The sequence below is a fragment of the Cololabis saira genome, chromosome 1 (assembly GCF_033807715.1).
Source record: "Cololabis saira isolate AMF1-May2022 chromosome 1, fColSai1.1, whole genome shotgun sequence".
NCBI lineage: Eukaryota > Metazoa > Chordata > Actinopteri > Beloniformes > Belonidae > Cololabis > Cololabis saira.
In genome coordinates, this window is record NC_084587.1 from 8,692,506 (window position 1) to 8,711,124 (window position 18,619).

The window sequence follows — 18,619 nt, forward strand, 5'->3', positions numbered from 1 at the left end:
AAAGTATTTAAAAAAACATGGGCAATACTAAGTACCCTGATGATTCAGTAGCTAAAGATCCAGCATTAGCATCAGTGATCTGAAGTGTTGTTTTGCGTAAATGGGTTTGTTTCCGTCCGGGTGCAAACCCGAATCATTATCATGTGGTTGTGTCTGGTTTGTCACCAAGTCCGAATAAGTCCACCCCTGGTTTTATCTTGTCCCAGAAGCTTGTGGCTTCTTCCGATGCGCTTTCATGAAGTTTTGCTTCCGTTTATTTTGTTTGTTTTGACTCCCTGAGAGAAGCAGCCGTCTCCTAGCAACCCTTCCAAACAAACTCCCTCCTCCAACTGTGCCGTCGTGGACTTTAATGTGCCTTTGAGATGTAGCTCGCACAGTTTTTTGTTTTTCCTTGGGATAAATGTGCTCGGATTTCTACTCCGGGGAATATTTTAAAAGTTTCCGCTTGAGTATTGATCTCAAGATTGTTTGAAAACGTTTCAATGTCTTTCCCTCTTGGCATTGCGTTAACACACACCTAAACTCTCCGGTGCAGAAAACTTCTGCTTTTATCGAGGTTTGCACGTTCGCTGATGATCAATCCATCAAGGTTGATTGATTATCAGAACCTGCCTGCAACATAGGGATGCTGTAAGGCAGTGGTTCCCAAACTTTTTTTGCCAGGCCCCCCTTTTGTACGTAACAGAATTTTCGAGCCCCCCCCTCCGACCTCAACACACACACATCTTTTGCAGTCAAATGCGACTGCAATTTATTTCATATATTGAACATATGTGCGAAAAAAATGTCCATCTCTGTAAAAATAGATTTTCAACCTGACGAGCTCCCAGAGATGGAAACAACAATACAAACAGGAGCCAAAATCTGAACATTTGCTCTACAAAAATTACACCTTTAATCCCCACATCTCTTCAGTGATGTGAGTGGGCTTGCTTCATGTGTGCAACACATTTCTTTTTTTTTCTTTTTACTGTACAATACAGTATGCATTACTTTCAACATATTTTTTTCCAAAAATAACCAGCTCCCTGAGGAAAAAAAAACGGCAGCAACAGCTAAACAAATAATCAAAATTTCAACAATTGCTCTGCAAAAATGTCAGCTTTAATCCCCACACCTTTTCAGTGAGTGGGGTGGGCTTGTTCATGTTACAGATCCCCCCTATTTCCTGTCTGTCTCTCACTGCACATATGTATTGAAGGCAAAATCTCAAAGAAATAAAAAATCGTACTTTTTTTTTAAATTTTTTTTTAATTAATCTACCTTCCAACCTCGTCGCGCGCGCAATAGCCCCTAGGGGGCGCGCCCCCCAGTTTGGGAACCACTGCTGTAAGGGGTACTCTGTATTGCCCACTTTTTTTGGGGGGGCTAATTTTTGTTTTTCTAACCCCCGTCTCTCCGTCTGTCCCGTTAAGGTGTGAAATATCGGTGTGCTATAAACCCGACAGCTCCTCCGACTGGCGGCTGAGGAAATCGCGGACCTCTGCGCAGATCCAGCCGCTCAACCCGACCTTCTGCTCCCTCCTCTGCCTGCCCATCGTCACCTTCAGCGGGGCTCTTCTCTGACGCTGACGACCCCCCCATCCTCTCCGGCTTTGGTGGACTGCAGAAGAAGAGCTCGCCCGGATGCCTCCAAGGTGCTGGCGGTGAGAAATACTAACACCAACCAATAACTGGAGAATAAAAGGCCAAATGTTGGAGGTGGTTTTCTCTGCAGAAAGGGAGGCGTTCAAGTCTCCTTCCTCAGGTCTCACTTCCTCTTTTATATCAAATATCACTGGACCAAAGCGACCAGAAGAACCGCGGATCAGGGCGAATATTCAGAATCTCAGGTGAAGCTGCATCAAAGTCCTGCAGAAATGTGGACGATGACGTTTCGGTCTCTGGATGAACCCGGCCGGCCACGGACGCTCGCAGAATGGACACTATAGATGTACAAAATGTAAATGTCTCACTTGTAACATAACTTTTTTCTGTATTAGAAATTTAGCTCAAGATTGTACATTTTTTTCTATGTCTTTTACGGAATTTATTTACTTTTCTCTGGAGGACGAGCCACTGACAGTTGTAACTGCGATGAAGAGTGCGGCCAGCAGAGGGCGCTGTTGATCGCTCAATCAAAGTGCCGTTGTAATTACTGTAATCTATTTTAATACAGAGAGAGATAATAATTTCAGATTCACATGGAGAACACGGTGCTAAACGGACTTTCTCATGTACACCTTCTCGTGTAACTGATTAATTGCACTTTTCACAATAATTAATCTAAAAATGTCTTTTGTATTTTTGTTGTGCAAGGATGGCGTCCTATTACTTGATAGAAAATAAATCTGTAGCCCCGTATGTTTATGTGGAGCTTCATTTATGGAGTTGAAGCACATGAACTTTGAGCAAGGTACTGTTTTTTTTTTTTTTTTTTAAATATATATATACATACTTATATTTATATATATACATACACACATGTGTGACATTGGTGCCGTCCCCTTTTATGGAAATATATTGCAAATGTTATCCAAATCATCCGTGATTAAAATATAGAGACTGTATTCGGTGTAATTGGAATCGATTTTCATTTGGAAAGTTGCAAGTAAAAGTAAGTAAAGATGTTACTGTAAACTGACAACTTCAGGCTCTTAAAGTTTGATTGCACAAACAGAGAAAAATCTATTTTATTTTGCTTAAATATTAAATTGTTGAATGCATTTTCTGAATAAAAGGGTATTTTTAGGTGAGAAATGTGTCGAGTCTCTTTCTCTCGAGTCTCATAAAACCCTCAACCCTCGACGCCGCAGGCTGTTCGGTACGTTCTGTACCGGTGGAAGTGGCTGGCCTGGTTCTCACGCACACACACAAATGGTTTTAAAAAGTAAAAGAAAGGAAAGATAAATGGTTGAATGGCTCCAGTAAAGGAAGATTTGGAGATGCTATATCTAGTTTATTTGTTTCTATATTAAGAAATCTGAGCAGCAACAGTTCAGTTGGTACTGTGATGTAATATATGTGTCTAAATCCTAAACCAGCAACAAAACCTCCAGGTCTTAAAGAAAAAAGTATTTTGTGAGTACATATATTTTGAGAAGAACTTGATTCTGAACAAATAATATGATGCATTTAGCTCAGAAATCCATAAACTTGAGCTAAAAACTGTTATTTTGTTCAAAACAGCGAGCTAGGAGTCTAGTTGGGATAGAATTTGGGTCACAAATATACTTTTGGACCAAAAACGAGACAAAAACCACCTGTACATTTAATTACATTTGATTCTGGCCCTTTTCAGCATCTTATGTTGAATATTTCAGCATTGCAGCACAAAGATATCTTTATATAAAACTCATGTCTCATTTGGGAGTTCAGGGTGAGGTGATAGCAGCTTAACACAGCTTTCCCAGGACCCGGGCCCCAGAAGTCCTGGTGGGCCCAAAAGGGCTCCATCCGACTCCCAAGCCTTCCTCAGTCCAGGTAGAGAAGGAAACTGCAGTTCTTTGATTGTCCACCAGGGTCTGGTTTTAAAAAAAGAGCAGACTGCAGCTAAGCATGGCTGACCTGTGAGCCGTTTGGGGCCGGTTTTCCAACCGAGGTTCAGTAGCACTATGTGGTTTTGTTTTGAAATGGAGATGCTGTAAAGATTTGACCCAAGTGAATCTAAGAACACATAGATGAGCGTCATAGCTTGGCGTAAACTAAGCCAGCCAGTCTGAAAGAGCTAACGTGTGCTAAACTGAGGTTTTTTTTAGCCTCCCTGCAGGCCAGCTCACTGCCCACAACTTCAATTCTGCATTAATCAAGGTTATGGGATGTTATTTCCTACCAACGTGGCACTGTGGGAGGACACATAAAACTCATGGAGGAAGAAGAAGAAAAAAAAGAAATTATAAAGCCTTTAATAGCACTCTTCAGTCGGCCGGTGGGTGACGTCACAGGGGTTTGTCCAGGTCTTTTTTTTTTCCAGTATTTCTTTTTTCCAGCATCGCTGCCACGTGCCTTTAAGCAAGACACGAGTATTCACACAGCTGCATACGGGGTCTGTTGATGCCGATGCTCATTTACAGACCTGCTTCAGCTTGGTTTAGGGTATTTAACACTTTTTTTTCTTTTACTTAACCTTTATAGGACTCAGGGACAGCTCTTCCCCAAAGCTGTGAACTTTCTAAACCAATAAACTACCTCACACTGTGTAATAGTCTCTATCCATTATGTGCAGTATTCTTTACTCATCTATGTGCAATATTATTCCATCCATTCAAGTGCAATATTCTTCCACTCGTGCATTATTAATCCCTCATTCGCTCATTTTTATAATATATATATATTTATGTTTCCTGTTTTTCATTTTGTTGTTTACACAGTCTTTGTTTACATAGTCTTTGCATGTGTGCACTTTTACGGAGCTGCTGCCTAATTTCATTGTACCAGTATAATGATAATAAAGGCTTTCTATTTCTATTTCTATTTCTATTCTATTTCTATTTAACCAGGAAGTCCCTTGAGATTAAAATCTCTTTTTCGAGGGAGACCTGGCCAAGATAGCACACCATTACTGAGTTACAAAAATTATTTAAAAAAACATGTTAAAAACTAGGGGGCCTGGGCCGCTCGGTGGCGCAGTGGGTTAAGCGGCGGCTCATATACTGAGGCTACAGTCCTCCTGCAGCGGTCGCGGGTTCGAATCCAGCCCGCGCACCTTTGCTGCGTGTCTTCCTCGTTCTCTCTCTACCCCTTTCCAGTCTGCATCTCTAATAAAGGGCCAGTAGAGCCCAAAAAAATCTTTAAAAAAAAAAAAAAAAACTAGGGGGCCGATACTGCTCTCATATACTCGTACTTGCAAAAATTCTCCGATACCACGCACCGATACTTGTAGTTACTGGTTAGCGCCGCTAGGGGGAGATGTTGAGCCGTCCCGCGGCTCCCCGGGTCAGTCCGCAGCTGTGGCTGTAGCCAGCTGTTCCATGTTTCAGTAAATTCTATCTTCCTTAATTATACAAACCGGGCAGTTGAGTATTACCCTTACTCACAGGGAACTTTATTAAACACTCCACGTAACTCACAGTACAACATAAACAATCCCATTGTTACATTCCGGTTAGCCGAGTTAGCCGGTTAGCCGGTTAGCCACATTAGCCGCGCCGACAGCCCGCAGTCTGTCTTGCTTCTGTCGTCGTACCTTATTTTGAAATACGTCTACCCGCTTACATTAATTGTCACTATCTTGCCTGAAATGGCACTGCCAGTCTCACTCACGGGCACCACTCTATATAACCGGACTGTAACAATGGGATTGTTTGTGTTCTTCTTCTCTGTTTTATTGGCGGATCGCAACCAACTTTAAGGTGCATACCTACTGTACAAGAGTGTGTAACATCATTTCATTTAGCCTGTTTTTTAAATTCTATTTGATTGTTTATGTTGTTTCACACGGACGGCTTCAGGTGAAGCACTGCACATGCTCAGTTATTGTACCTGCGATGAGACTAAAGCACAGAGTTTTGTTTAAAATTGAATTTCTGTTGCAAATAAAACCTGTCTTCCAATTCATTGCATTTTTCATTGCATTTTTAGCCTAGTTATTTTTGTGGTAGAAGTATCGGATCGGTACTCGGTATCGCCGAGTACACAAATTAAAATACTCGTACTCGTACTCGGTGTGAAAAAAATGTTATCGTAAAAACGGACAAAGAACAACAGACACATACAACAAAATCCAGTTCAGAAATAGCAATTGCACTCTTCAGTTACGCAGTTTTTAATCACAGCTTTGAACTCTCCCAGGGAGACCAAATCATTAAGCTGTAATGTGTTCTGAAAATAATATCCCCATAGTCTAGATAGAACACTTAAGAACAGCTTGTATAAGTGTTTTCCTAACTGCTAAATTAAGGCAGGCCCTATTTCAATAATAAAAACCCAGCCTAACCTTTAGTTTTTTCATTAGGTTCTCAATATGCACTCTAAAAGAGAGCCTATCATCCACCCAAAAACCCAAGTATTTGAATGCATACATGAATAAAAATGCAAAAATAGCTCAATAAAATGTATAATTTTTTTCAATTTCTTTTATTTACTTATTTGTTTTATATATGTTTTTATCTGTTTATGTGGAAACACTTGTGGTAAAAGTAATTGTGAATAAAAATTGTGAATAAAAGTGGGCGTGGCCAGTTAAGTTGACTCACTCATGCGCGCGACCGAGACAGAAATAGAGAGAAATAGACAGAGAGAAACAGAGAGAAACACAGAGAGAGACAGCAGACACAAACCTCAGCTGAGCGGATGGAGAGATCTCAACAACTTCACTTCAGGTGAGTTTTCTCAAAACCCCTAAATAAGTAATTTTAGACGTTTTTTTGCATCTTTATGTTCAAACTTTTTAACTTTACAGCTGAAATTGCAGCTTTGCGTCTCATTCCGGTTGAACCAATAATACAAGCTGTTTGTCAGATGTTTGATCATATCAGTTCAGATCTGAACTTTGCAAGAGTTTTTTTTATTATTTATTTTATTCTGGAAAGAGGTCGGTGTTTTGCGGCTTTGGTTCCTGCAGAAATCATAATGAAAACACGCGAAAACTAATTTACACGCGGATTAGACGCGGCTGCAATAATGCCTTTAAGGCTGATTTATGGTTCCGCGTTACACCGACGTAGACCCTACGGCGTACCTTACGGCGTAGGCTCTGCGTCGATTTAACGCGGAACCATAATTCAGGCTTCTCCCTCGCCTGTTTCAGCCTGGGCTGTTAAAAACAGCCCCGTGGCCCCTGACACGGGAAGCATCGTGCAGATTTTACCCCCCTCCCCATCATCCTCCTGAGATAATAATAATAGTTTGATAAGAAGCTGTTGCGTCTGTGGGAGCCTGAAAGCGCCGCCGCGCTTCCTGCAGCTTCCTTGTTTTACATCTGGGCTTCCTGGTGCCACTTTGGGGTCGAGGAGGGGATGCAGGCTGGTTACAGTTCCACTGATCTGTTTTCCTTTAGAAATAACACACCACCACTTGAAATATTAATCATTCTATTAGATTTAGCTTTAAAAGTGTTTATGTCCGTCATTTACTGGTCATCAGGCTTATTCTGTCCCAACTCAGAGGAGGGGTGCTCCTTGTAGCACCCTATAACCCTAGAATGTAATAATTTCCTGAAAATGTAATAACGCCTAAAAATGTACTAAAATTTGCACTTAACTCAATCAAAAATGTAATAAAACCCAATAATTTAATAACTTCACCAATAATGTAATAAAATATCCTGACGGATATTGTAATAACATTTTTACAGATAATGTAATACCTTATTACATTATTGGGAATTTATTACATGATACTCAAAGTCTGCAATTTAACCCAATAGTCATTCTGGTGTTTCAAATACAGTGTATATAACATTCTTATATACTTAAGACACAAAATGTAGAACTATGGACTGAAAATGAACATAGCCCAGGGCTGGGCGATATATCGAGATTTTAATATATATCGATATATTTTCAAACGCGATATGGTACGAGACAATATCGTTTATATCGATATAGCTTATTTTGCGACAAATTGACTGTACATCAACGCTGACCCCTCGCGCTGGCAAAAAAGTACCTTTGTGTGCGGAAACCTGACTGTGTTGACAGGTTAGTTTTCCTGGCACAAAATCTGTCAAATGTACAGTAGTTGACTTGTTGTAGTTATTTGCGATTTGCTCAAAGAGATGCAATATCTGTTTACATGTTTTATTTGAGATTTGCACAAATGTTTTGTTCTTTGCACAACTGTCAACCTCAGTGGAAAAGTCTGCCTCTTACTGTCTACATTGTATTAATTGCACAGCGTATTTTAATTTAATTGTTATGCAGGAAAGGGATATTTGTTTTATTTTATTCAAGAAGCATTTTTATGCTATTTTAATTTCTAGTTTCATTTGTTTTATACATTTTGATATTGTGCAGACCTCTGTTAATGAAGGTACCTGTGTGACATTTGGCACGTGGCTTTGTAAAAAAACTTTTTTTTAAGGGTTTGCCTCAGAAAAAAATGAAGCTAACAGAGATGCTATGCTATAATGCTTTGGGGGAAATCCCAATTATGTCACAGAAAAAAAAACTATACATCGAGTATCGCCATTCAGCTAGAAAATATCGAGATATGACTTTTTGTCCATATCGCCCAGCCCTAACGTAGCCTATATATTATATTATCTGCCAAGTTTCATTATCAGTTTTGGGAAAAAAAAGACCCACCTAAAAATGTAATAAATTCCCAATAATGTAATAAGGTATTACATTATCGGTAAAAATGTTATTACAACATCAGTCAGGATATTATATTACATTATTGGTGAAGTTATTACATTATTGGATTTTATTACATTTTCGAATGAGTTAAGTGCAAATTTTATTACATTTTCAGGCGTTATTACATTTTCAGGAAATTATTATTACCTTATAGGGTGCTACACTCCTCAATCAGAGATAAGTTAAACTTGCTTGTATTTAGTACATTAGCTCAGTGTTTTGATGGGTACAACTTAAAAGCAGACTTTGGTTAAGCAAAACAAGCCCGAATCCTGGCGCTCCCTCCTCCGTACTTCCTCGTAGGAATGATGAAACGATGACCTGATGATGGTAAAATGCCTTTTTTGTGCCATGCCAGTTAATCCCAGCGGGATAACATACTTTTCCTCGCCACCTCGTGTGACTCGAACGTCTCTGACCAAAGTTTATTATGACTTGTGCAGCTGCAGCTGCAGGGAAAGTGTCCACCCCCCCCGCAACCTTGAAAACACATGCGTCAAAGTGTCTTTTTATCTGGATAAGGTGCGAACTGCTGAGACGAGGAGAGTCAACAGCAACCACCCGGCTGCAAGAGTCATTTTCTAATAAGTGTCTAATAATCAAAGGTTCTCCGTCACACACCAGCATCTCCTCGGCGTTCATCATCATTTACAAGCAGCCTCAGCTCCATTTCAGCTTGTCGTCTTCATGAAACTGCATTGGCTGATTTTGAGGATGATCATAAATCACTATTCAGATGACATCAACATATCTAGATTAACTACCAAGCTTCGTTAGAAGAAGCAGCAGAAATATAATTCACTTAAATTCTTGACACTTTATTTGCATAGCAGCAGTTCACGAAGGCACCTCGACCTCCCAACCGGAGAACTGGGAGGTGTTTCTAGACTTTTCTGATTTCCGGAGAGGCCTCGTCTTTGTTCGATCCAGCTTCCCGTTGCGTTAGCACCAACCGCGTGGTGAGATCGGGGTTTACCCTCGAGACCACGTGTCCATGTGGACCTGAAAGCTTGGAGGTCACGTTCCTCCTGACCTCGGTGCGTTGACGTTTCTCCAGAAATCATGATTTGCTTTTCAGTTTTGTGTCAAGTTCTTTCTGAAACGACTAAAGTCTCTTTTGGCGCTTTTCCAGCCAGACTCGACTCGACTCGCCTCCACTCGGTTTGGTTCTTTCCACTAGGGGTCTAACGTGCCAAGTAGATACTTTTCTGTAACTATTCTGCCGAGGTTCTAAGAGGCTGAGTTGGCTGAATCTGACGTCATCACACTACAGGCCACCGATTGGTCGGGGGGTTTGCCCAATTGCACAATCGAGTACGTCACAGCAGCTTCGCTCCAACCCGCCTACTTCTGATCTGGGTATTGAAAAGAAACGAGGGCAAGGCGAGTCGAGTCGAGTCGGGCTGAGTAGGTACTAGGGCTGTTCGATTAATCGATTTTAAATTGTAATCGCGATTATGTAATTAGAACGATGTTAAAACGTGAAAATCGTAAAATCGATTTTTCACTTTTTTTTTTTTTTTTTTTTAAAGCCAGATGCGGTAGACCGGCTCGTGTTCCTTGCAAAAAACTTGCAAATGTGAATAGCAAATGTAATGACTGACATTACACACCTCTACCTCCTTCATGGGTTGCATTATTATTTAGCATGCAAAGACCCAGTTTAGTTTAATTAGAAAATGTCTTGTTTTATTTAATTGGAAATATAACTCACTGTATGTTTGCAACTGCTGATTTGCTGATTTTTTTTTCAGATAAAGAGATAAAACTTTATATTTTATTATATTTTTTAAAACTTTTTTTCAACTTATTTTACAGAGTTTTGCACTTTATTCATTCATTTTTGGTTTAATAAGAGCAACTCAATGGGGCAAATGTTCAATAAAAAAACAGCATATTTGAAATCATTTCTTTGCCTTTTGTCAATTCACAAAATAATCGTAATCGTAATCGAAAATCGGATTTTGAGAGAAAAAAATCGAGATTTTATTTTTGGGCAAAATCGAACAGCCTTAGTAGGTACTAGTGTAAAAGCGCCATTTGACATGTCTGATGGTTGTTTCTGGTACCTGGGATGCGAGTGGCCATCGTAGCTCCGTGGGGGGGGGGGGGGGGGGGTGGGTGGAGATGGCAGATGTGCTGCCTTGCGACCAAAAAGGCCTGAAATTGTACGACTCTTTCTCCTGACTCGCAACCTGAAATGCGACCTGGAACCACGTATTAATGCGATTCCCTCAAGAAAACACCATAAAAACGTTGCAAGTTGCTGCATATAACTTGTGTATCTGCAGTCTGGGTCACGTGATGGTTCACTAGCGCTCTCTTTGCAAAGCTGATGTCCGAAGTTGGTCTCTTCTCCGGGATCGCGACCAGGAACATCTTCGATGAACATAAAAGCTACAACGTGTTAATAGTGCGACCAAATCAGTTCGTAACCTACGACTCAAGGGAACATCGTCGTACGGTCAGATCCAAGTCGGACGGAGGCACTGGTGTAAAGTAACGAAGTACAAGTACTTCGTTATTGTACTTAAGTAAGATTTTTGAGAATTTGTACTTTTATTGATACTTTCATTTTTCTGTACTTTTACTTTTACTTCGTTACATTTTCAAGGAAAAAATCGTACTTTTAATCCGCTATATTTAAAATTGGACACGTCGTTACTCGCTACAAATTAAAGTCTTACATTAAATGAAAATGTAAGCTATTGCCGTGAGAACAGCACAGCGGGGGCTGATTTATGGTTCCGCGTTACACCGGCGCAGAGCTACGGCGTAGGGTACGCGGCGACGCACGCCCTACGCCGTAACCTACGGTGTAGGGTGTGCGTCGATTTAACGCGGAACCATAAGGCGGACGGGAAGGAAGGGGGGCGAGTGAATTGCCCGTGATTGCCCGGCGGCGGCTCCGTGACGAGACACCTGGGGCTGACGGGGAGACTCGGCCTCCCCGAGAAGGAGACGCATCTCCCGGGGGAGTTGCGCTGCAGAGGCGGGCCGGAAAGGCCGGAGGAACCGCTGTCGCGTCGAGGGCCGCTGAAGACTGAAGCCTGAATTATCGGTCCGAGTTAAATCGACGCGTACCCTACGCCGTAGGCTCTGCGTTGGTGTAACGCGGAACCATAAATCAGCCTTGAGCGGCAGCCGACGCTCAAGCCGCCAAAATTAAAATGGGGTAATGGAAACAAACGCTAAAGGGGTCAGAATAATATCACCATTATTTAGAGTTGTAAGCAAATTCTTGGATTCTTCATTTCTTTGCAATCCTTTTGAAAATAATTTTGTACTTTGAATTTTGTACTTTGTACTTTTTACTTTTGTACTTAAGTACATTTTACACCATGTACTTTTGGTACTTTATTATATTTAATTTGAGGTACTTTTATACTTTTACTTAAGTAATTTTCTTAATGGGTACTTTTTACTTTTACTTAAGTAATTTTCAAGCAGAAAATTTGTACTTTTACTTAAGTACAATATTTTTGTACTTTTTCCACCTCTGGACGGAGGCCTCTCGTTGATTCCGTACATTTTCAGAGTCGGTGGTGCAGTGTGAATGCAGCCGAAGACGCACAACCAGAAACGGGTCATGTGTCTCTGGTCCCTGGTTTCTGGAGTGGCGGTGCAGAATATTATCAAACTGGTCAGTTGATGGCTGAATGCGTGTCGTGCGTTCGTTTTGTCCATCAGTCCTGCAGGTCCTCAAAAAATATAAATAATATTCACTTGAACCTGCAAATGCTGTGAAACCCCTCGACCATCCGTGCAGATGCAACGTCCTTGACCGCCGTTGCTCCCGTCAGCCCACGCAGCTTTTTCCATTTCCTCAGAGAAACCTGGCTCAGCCCTGAACAGACCCTCTCCTTCGTCCGGTGAGGAACAGAAAACCGAACGGGAGCGTTTGCCGGCGGCGGCGTCGTGTGGCCTGTGGGCTCCGTGCAGAGGCCGGGGCACCGCCGAGGCCAGAAACACATTCCTGCGGCGATCTGCTGATCATACGTGACAGATAGACTCGACATTCACTGCAGAACTTCATAGTCGCTGTAAAAATAACTGCTGTGGTGCAAAAAAGCTCCTAATATGCCCACTGTTGCTAAATAAAGCCGCTGTGGTGAAACTGGTGACCAGCAGGAATGCTGGCATTTGTGCTTTCCCTCTTAAAATGTGTTTTTCCAAAAATATGCATTCATTTAATCCTGTATTAAAATACAGCGGCCGCGTTACATCCTCCTAACATGAAACCTAAGAGGATTTGGAATAAGTGGCTTAAATTAATAGCCACTTATTATATATATACTTTACTTGGAATGCATTAAAAGAAAGAAGTCAAAACCAGACTAGATCAGAGGCCGATATCGGTCCATCTGATCCGCTTAGAGGCTTGAACGGTTTCTGGGAAATCATGAGACGGACCGAGCGAGACGACCGAAGGGGGAACCCGCCAGACAGACTTCTAAAAAAGGTTCAGCTGGAAACACAGATCCCTGATTGGATCTCCTCCCTCTCTGTTCTGGTCCTGGTCCGGCCCGACCGCCTGCTGCCGCAGAGCAACAAGGACGTCCGCGTTCAGGGGTCTCTGGGAGTCCAGAGGTCGCCCAGGTTTGCTCTAACGCGGTGAATAAAACCAAAAATGTACGGTGGCCGAGACCCGCCATTGCTGAAAATAAAAGTAACGCTGCAAACAGAAACAAACGCCGCTGCAAATAAAAGAAACGCTGCAAATATAAAGAAACCCCGCTGCAAATAAAATAAAAGAACAACGGCAATAAAAAAGCCACAACGGAAGTGAATTACCGGGGACTATTTTTGCCGATGCACCGGTGTTGCACATTAAAAATTACACCTAGCGACGTTGAACATTAAAATTATTTTCTCGTTCGTTGTTCTTCTTATTCCTCGCTCTTCTTATTTCTTCCTTTTCACTTACGTCCTCTTCGTCTTCTTCTTCTCCTCTCTCGTAAAAAACACCGGTGCATCAGCAAAAATAGTCCCCGGTAATTCACTTCCGTTGTGGCTTTTTTATTGCCGTCGTTTTTTTTTAAATTTGCAGCGGCGTTTATTTTATTTGCAGCAGGGTTTCTTTATATTTGCAGCATTCCCTTTATTTGCAGCAGCGTTTCTTTTTATTTGCAGCGTTTCTTTAATTTTCAGCAATGGCGGGTCTCGGCCACCGTAAAAATGGGCCCAAAACTCCCCGAGTAATGAATCAAGCGCTTGGTTTTATTTGTAATTGGTCATGTTTGCATCAAAATCAATGATGATTTTACTTTTACGGCTCTTTGTTTTGCTGGGTTTGTTGAACCAGGTGCATTCAACCTGCAGAAACCGCCTAAATGTGTCTATCAGAACTAAAAATACCTGCTTATTCCCGTCCAGGGTCCCAGGCGTGAAAGTCGATGCTGAGAATATGACCGACGATGGCAGCTCAAGGAGCTTAGATGCTCAGAGTACCAACGCTCATAGTTCCTGCTAAGGAAACCGAGTTGTCTTTGAGCCGTATATGTTACATCCTGGATCCCCCTTTTCCTTCAAACCTCATAGTCCACAGGTGAACCGGGGGATCCAGAGCATCCCGTCCTCTCTGGATGATGTCTTGATGATAAAGACCCTGCCTGCAAGGTGGGACGTTCATGTCCGGTCCCACCATAGCTCAGTTTGGCTGTGGTTTATCCAGATTTATCAGTGCTGATGTAGAAATGTGCGAATCTTTGTGTTTAGATATTCTAGAGCCAAATGCTTCAGTTGAATTATTTGGCCAGTGCACGAGGAAATGCTTGAGGAAATGCATGAAAACGCTGCGATGCCTCGCTGAGGGGACGAGCACCTGTAATGTGTTGCACATGAAAGTCATGACACGACCTTTGTTGTCATGCTGTTCTACAGTTTGCAAGTCATTCATCAACGGTGACAGGACACGTTCACGACTACGCTTCTGCAGGGCCGGCTGTAAAACATGCAAACTGGAACCTCACTGGGGTACAGAGGTGTCAAAAGTATTCACATTCATTACTCAGGTAGAAGTATAGATACTAGAGTTTAAAAATACTTAAAAATACTACTATTTAAAAAATAGTTTTTTACTCAAGTAAAAGTATAGAAGTACTGGTTTCAAAACTACTTAAAGTATAAAAGTAAAAGTAATGTAAGGGGGAAAAAAGCCATTAAGGACAAAAGCAAAGGACAAAATTGAAAATGAATGTATCTTAGTATAATGCAAATATATTAAAGAAGCATATATGTGTACTATTGAGCATTAACATGTGTTTCAGAGAGCAGCAGATATGATGACTAGTTGCCTATAAGTATTGTAATGGTGCAAAAAGTCAAACTTCAGAGGCATGTTATCATTTATTCTAACCTTTATTGGAATGTACATCCAAGTTTAGTTGCAGGAATCTGAGGGAACGGATGTAAGAACAAAACTGGACAAGAACATCTGAAACAACCACAACCAAATTCACTCTATCCGGATGGAGCAATTTAACTGGATAGTTTTTTTTTTAAAGGCCGAAATGAAATAGAGTAACGAGGCTGTTTTTAAAATGTAAGGAGTAAAAAGTACAGATAATTGCGTGAAAATGTAAGGAGTAAAAGTAAAAAGTCGTCTGAAAAATAATTACTCCAGTGAAGTATAGATAACCAAAATTTCTACTTAAGTAAGGTAACAAAGTATTTGAACTTTGTTACTTGACACCTCTGCTGGGGTAGAATAGCAAGCAAGACAGTCCACTAACGTCACGTTAGTCCTCAGTAGGAATGGGTGATATTTTACCGTTCACGATAAACCGTCCAAATAATTCCCCACGGTAAGAATTTGTATCTCACGGTAAAAACGATAAATTCCCGTTGATGACGTTTTTGTGTAAAGATGATTTATGGTTCTGTGATAAATCCACGCACAACGTACGTGAAGGAAGGAAGGAAGGAAGGAAGGAAGGAAGGAAGGAAGGAAGGAAGGAAGGAAGGAAGGAAGGAAGGAAGGAAGGAATGAGCAAGAAAGAAAGAAAGAAAGAAAGAAAGAAAGAAAGACAGAAAGAAAGAAAGAGAGAAGAATAAATTCCTGTTGATGACGTTTTTGTGTAACAAACATGGCAGATCTGAGAGCGAGATAGGATTATAGTTAAAAAGGTGGAGTTGAATTGGTATTTTTTTTATCGTTATCGGGATAAATGCCAGAAATTATCTTGATACATTTTTTAGTCCATACCGCCCATCCCTAGTCCTCGGATGACTGAGAAGAGTTTTATCATCAAACGGCTGCTTGAAACCACAGACAGAACAAACAGACCATGCACATCCATCCTCAAAGACCTCATTCAGGGCCTACGAGCCGCCCGTGCTGAGAGACTGTGTAATAAAGGTCTATTTTTAACTTTATTATTCGTAACGGCACCGAGCACGAGAAACCAGATCGCCCTGGCGACCGAACCGGCCAAGGACGGTTTACACCTGCGTGGAGTAGGAATGGGCGATATTTTACCGTTCACGATTTACCGTCAAAAAAATTCCTCACGATAAGAATTTGTCATGTCGCGGTAAAAACGATAAATTCCTGTTGATGATGTTTTTGTGTAAAGCTGATTTTTGGAAGGAAGGAAGGAAGGAAGGAAGGAAGGAAGGAAGGAAGGAAGGAAGGAAGGAAGGAAGGAAGGAAGGAAGGAAGGAAGGAAGGAAGGAAGGAAGGAAGGAAGGAAGGAAGGAAGGAAGGAAGGAAGGAAGGAAAGAGCAAGGAAAGAAGGAAGGAAAGAAGGAAGGAAAGAAGGAAGGAAAGAGCAGGAGGAAAGAAGGAAGGAAGGAAGGAAGGAAGGAAGGACGGAAAGGGGAGAAGGAAGGGAGAAAACAAGGAAAGGAGGAAGGAAGGGAGAAAAGAAGGAAGGAAAGAAAGAAAGAAAGAAAGAAAGAAAGAAAGAAAGAAAGAAAGAAAGAAAGAAAGAAAGAAAGAAAGAAAGAAAGGATAGATAAATTCCCGTTGATGAGGTTTTTATGTAACAAACATGGCAGATCTGACTGATTATAGTTTTACAGTACAGGTGTAACTCATTTAATTAGTTTTTATTAATTCAATTTAATTGGTGTAGTTTAGTAGTATTTAGTATCTTTTAGAGCAGTGATTTGGCTCCAAAGACTGAATGTGGTGATAGATTTATAGTTAAAAAGGTGGAGTTGAATTGGTATTTTTTTGAATCGTCATTTTTATCGTTATCAGGATAAATGCCAGAAATTATCGGGATACATTTTTTTGTCCATACCGCCAATCCCTACATGAAACCCATGGCCCGCTGATCAGATACCGCCCATCACTAGCGTGGAGTAATCGGTCCAGCTCAAATGTCACATCCTCAGATCCTCAGCCGACCCCCTGAAGCCCCGCTGACCCGGCTGTCACCGATATAGACCCCGCAGAAGGAAGCCTTACTACACAAACTACACAAACACCCACGCACACACGTTTTTGGGAAAACCCCTGAAGTGTATCCGCCTTCCTCCCCGCTGATGGATCTAACATGCCTCCCCTCGCTCACGTCTGGCTCCGAAACTAGTTCTGGCATTTAACGCTTCTGCAGACCTTTTCAAATCTTTTATCTTTTAATCCCATCCACCGATTTTTTTTTGGAAGGGGGGCTTTATTTTGTAGTGGTTTGCAGGTTTTCAGCAGACCATCCCTGGTCATTCAGGGCAGGTAGATTCACACACAGAGAGTCAAAGGCGCAGCCGTTCAGCGGTCCGAGACTACTTCCTCATATTGTCCACTGTGTTGATATAGGAAATTGCTTTGATTGATACCCCCCCCCGCCCCCGCCGCTCATGCAGAATAAACGACTTCTGCAGAGCTTGCTTTTTTTTTTTTTAATTCATGCTTTTCAAAGATGATCCACCGCTGTTGCAGAGGAGCGCTGATAACCATCGTGATGTTTTTGGCCGGTACTACCAACGTTTAACTGCTTCCTAGTGTTAACCCCTGATGATGGATGATGATGGGGGGGGCAGAGGTGATGCGAGCTGTTTTTAAATCATAAAAAGCATGATACAGTTTACACATGCAGATGAACAGGAAGAGGCTGTTTCCACCTTCAACAAAACTCAATTACAACACTGTGAACTATAAGAAAACTACGGTTCCACAGTCTATAACGGTGTAAACGTCAACACACTGCTGAAAAACAGCGAAAAATATATGCAAATATATTAAAGAAGCATATATGTGTACTATTGAGCATTAACATGTGTTTCAGAGAGCAGGAGATATGATGACTAGTTGCCTATAAATATTGTAATGGTGCAAAAAGTCAAACTTCAGAGGCATGTTATCATTTATCCTAACCTTTATTGGAATGTACATCCAAGTTTAGTTGCAGGAATCTGAGGGAACGGATGTAAGAACAAAACTGGACAAGAACATCTGAAACAACCACAACCAAAAAAAAGGATCATCTTGGAAGTGATGATCGACAGTCGATTGTATTGGAGGTGAAGAATCCACAGAAGTGTCGATCACCCAAATCTGCCAAGTCCTTCCTGAGATATGGCCTTATACTAAATGCCTAAATTAGCCAAAAATGGCCAATTTAGAACGTTTACACAATAGAAATAAACTAAATCTTGGCCGATGAAATCCTGTTGCGTTGTTGATAAGATTTCTACAATGCGATGCTGCAAAAACGGTTTATAATGTTTGATTATCGGCAGGTTTTCACTTCAGAGAAATGCACAAACTGAGTGTATTATTCAGTCAGATGTTGAAAAATCTTTGGAATTTTTGCTGCGTTCTATCTTTATTTATTAATTAAGTTCCCTTTGGGTGTTAATAAAGTATTTCTGAATTAGATTTTTACATTTTTCTGTTCATCTGTGTAGATGTTTTGACAGATTTGTTCAGATAAACCTTGCGGTTGTTGAAATGATCTCATTTTTAAATTAGACATCTTCAGGCAAAACATTTCATGACTAATAAACTGGTTTGGCTTGTAAATGGTACGATGCTGGGATCTCCTTTTGTGCTCTTTTAACCTCTACGTTTACTGTAATCTGTAGCCCGGGCGTGTTTGTCACATTTAATGCTGCATTGGAGCTTTCTGAGGAAATAAAATCTGGTGGGTTAAAACAAAAGGAAAACCAAAATGGAAAAAGTCAGAATTAACAACAATGCATAGCTCCGTTTTAAACTTAGACCAATTATTTTATTCTCTTTCCTTAAGGTCCCTTTTCCAGTTATGGGTTCAAATAAATACCGTCTGCAATACTTGTCACATCATGTTAAAATCTAAGACTTAACCTAACTCAAATAAAATACCTCATGTTTTGGTGTTCTGGTTAAAAACACTGAAACGAATGGGTATCGG

The 18,619-nt window shown here is 41.1% G+C and overlaps 2 protein-coding genes across 3 annotated transcripts in view; both read left to right on the top strand.

Moving 5' to 3' along the window:
• Nucleotides 1-2,726, top strand: part of pik3r5 (phosphoinositide-3-kinase, regulatory subunit 5) — a 53,874-nt gene extending 51,148 nt beyond the window's left edge. For both annotated transcript variants that reach the window (XM_061734638.1, XM_061734639.1), the window contains exon 18: nucleotides 1,416-2,726. In XM_061734638.1, the coding sequence (XP_061590622.1) occupies nucleotides 1,416-1,566 (151 nt within the window). In that variant the 3' untranslated portion in view covers nucleotides 1,567-2,726. The remainder of the gene's footprint in view (nucleotides 1-1,415) is intronic.
• A 3,481-nt stretch (nucleotides 2,727-6,207) lies between these two features.
• The window catches only part of LOC133455911 (phosphoinositide 3-kinase regulatory subunit 6), a 69,670-nt gene continuing 57,258 nt past the window's right edge, over nucleotides 6,208-18,619 (top strand). Inside the window, exon 1 of the mRNA XM_061734640.1 lies at nucleotides 6,208-6,299. The gene's annotated coding sequence lies outside the window, so the exon portion shown is untranslated. The remainder of the gene's footprint in view (nucleotides 6,300-18,619) is intronic.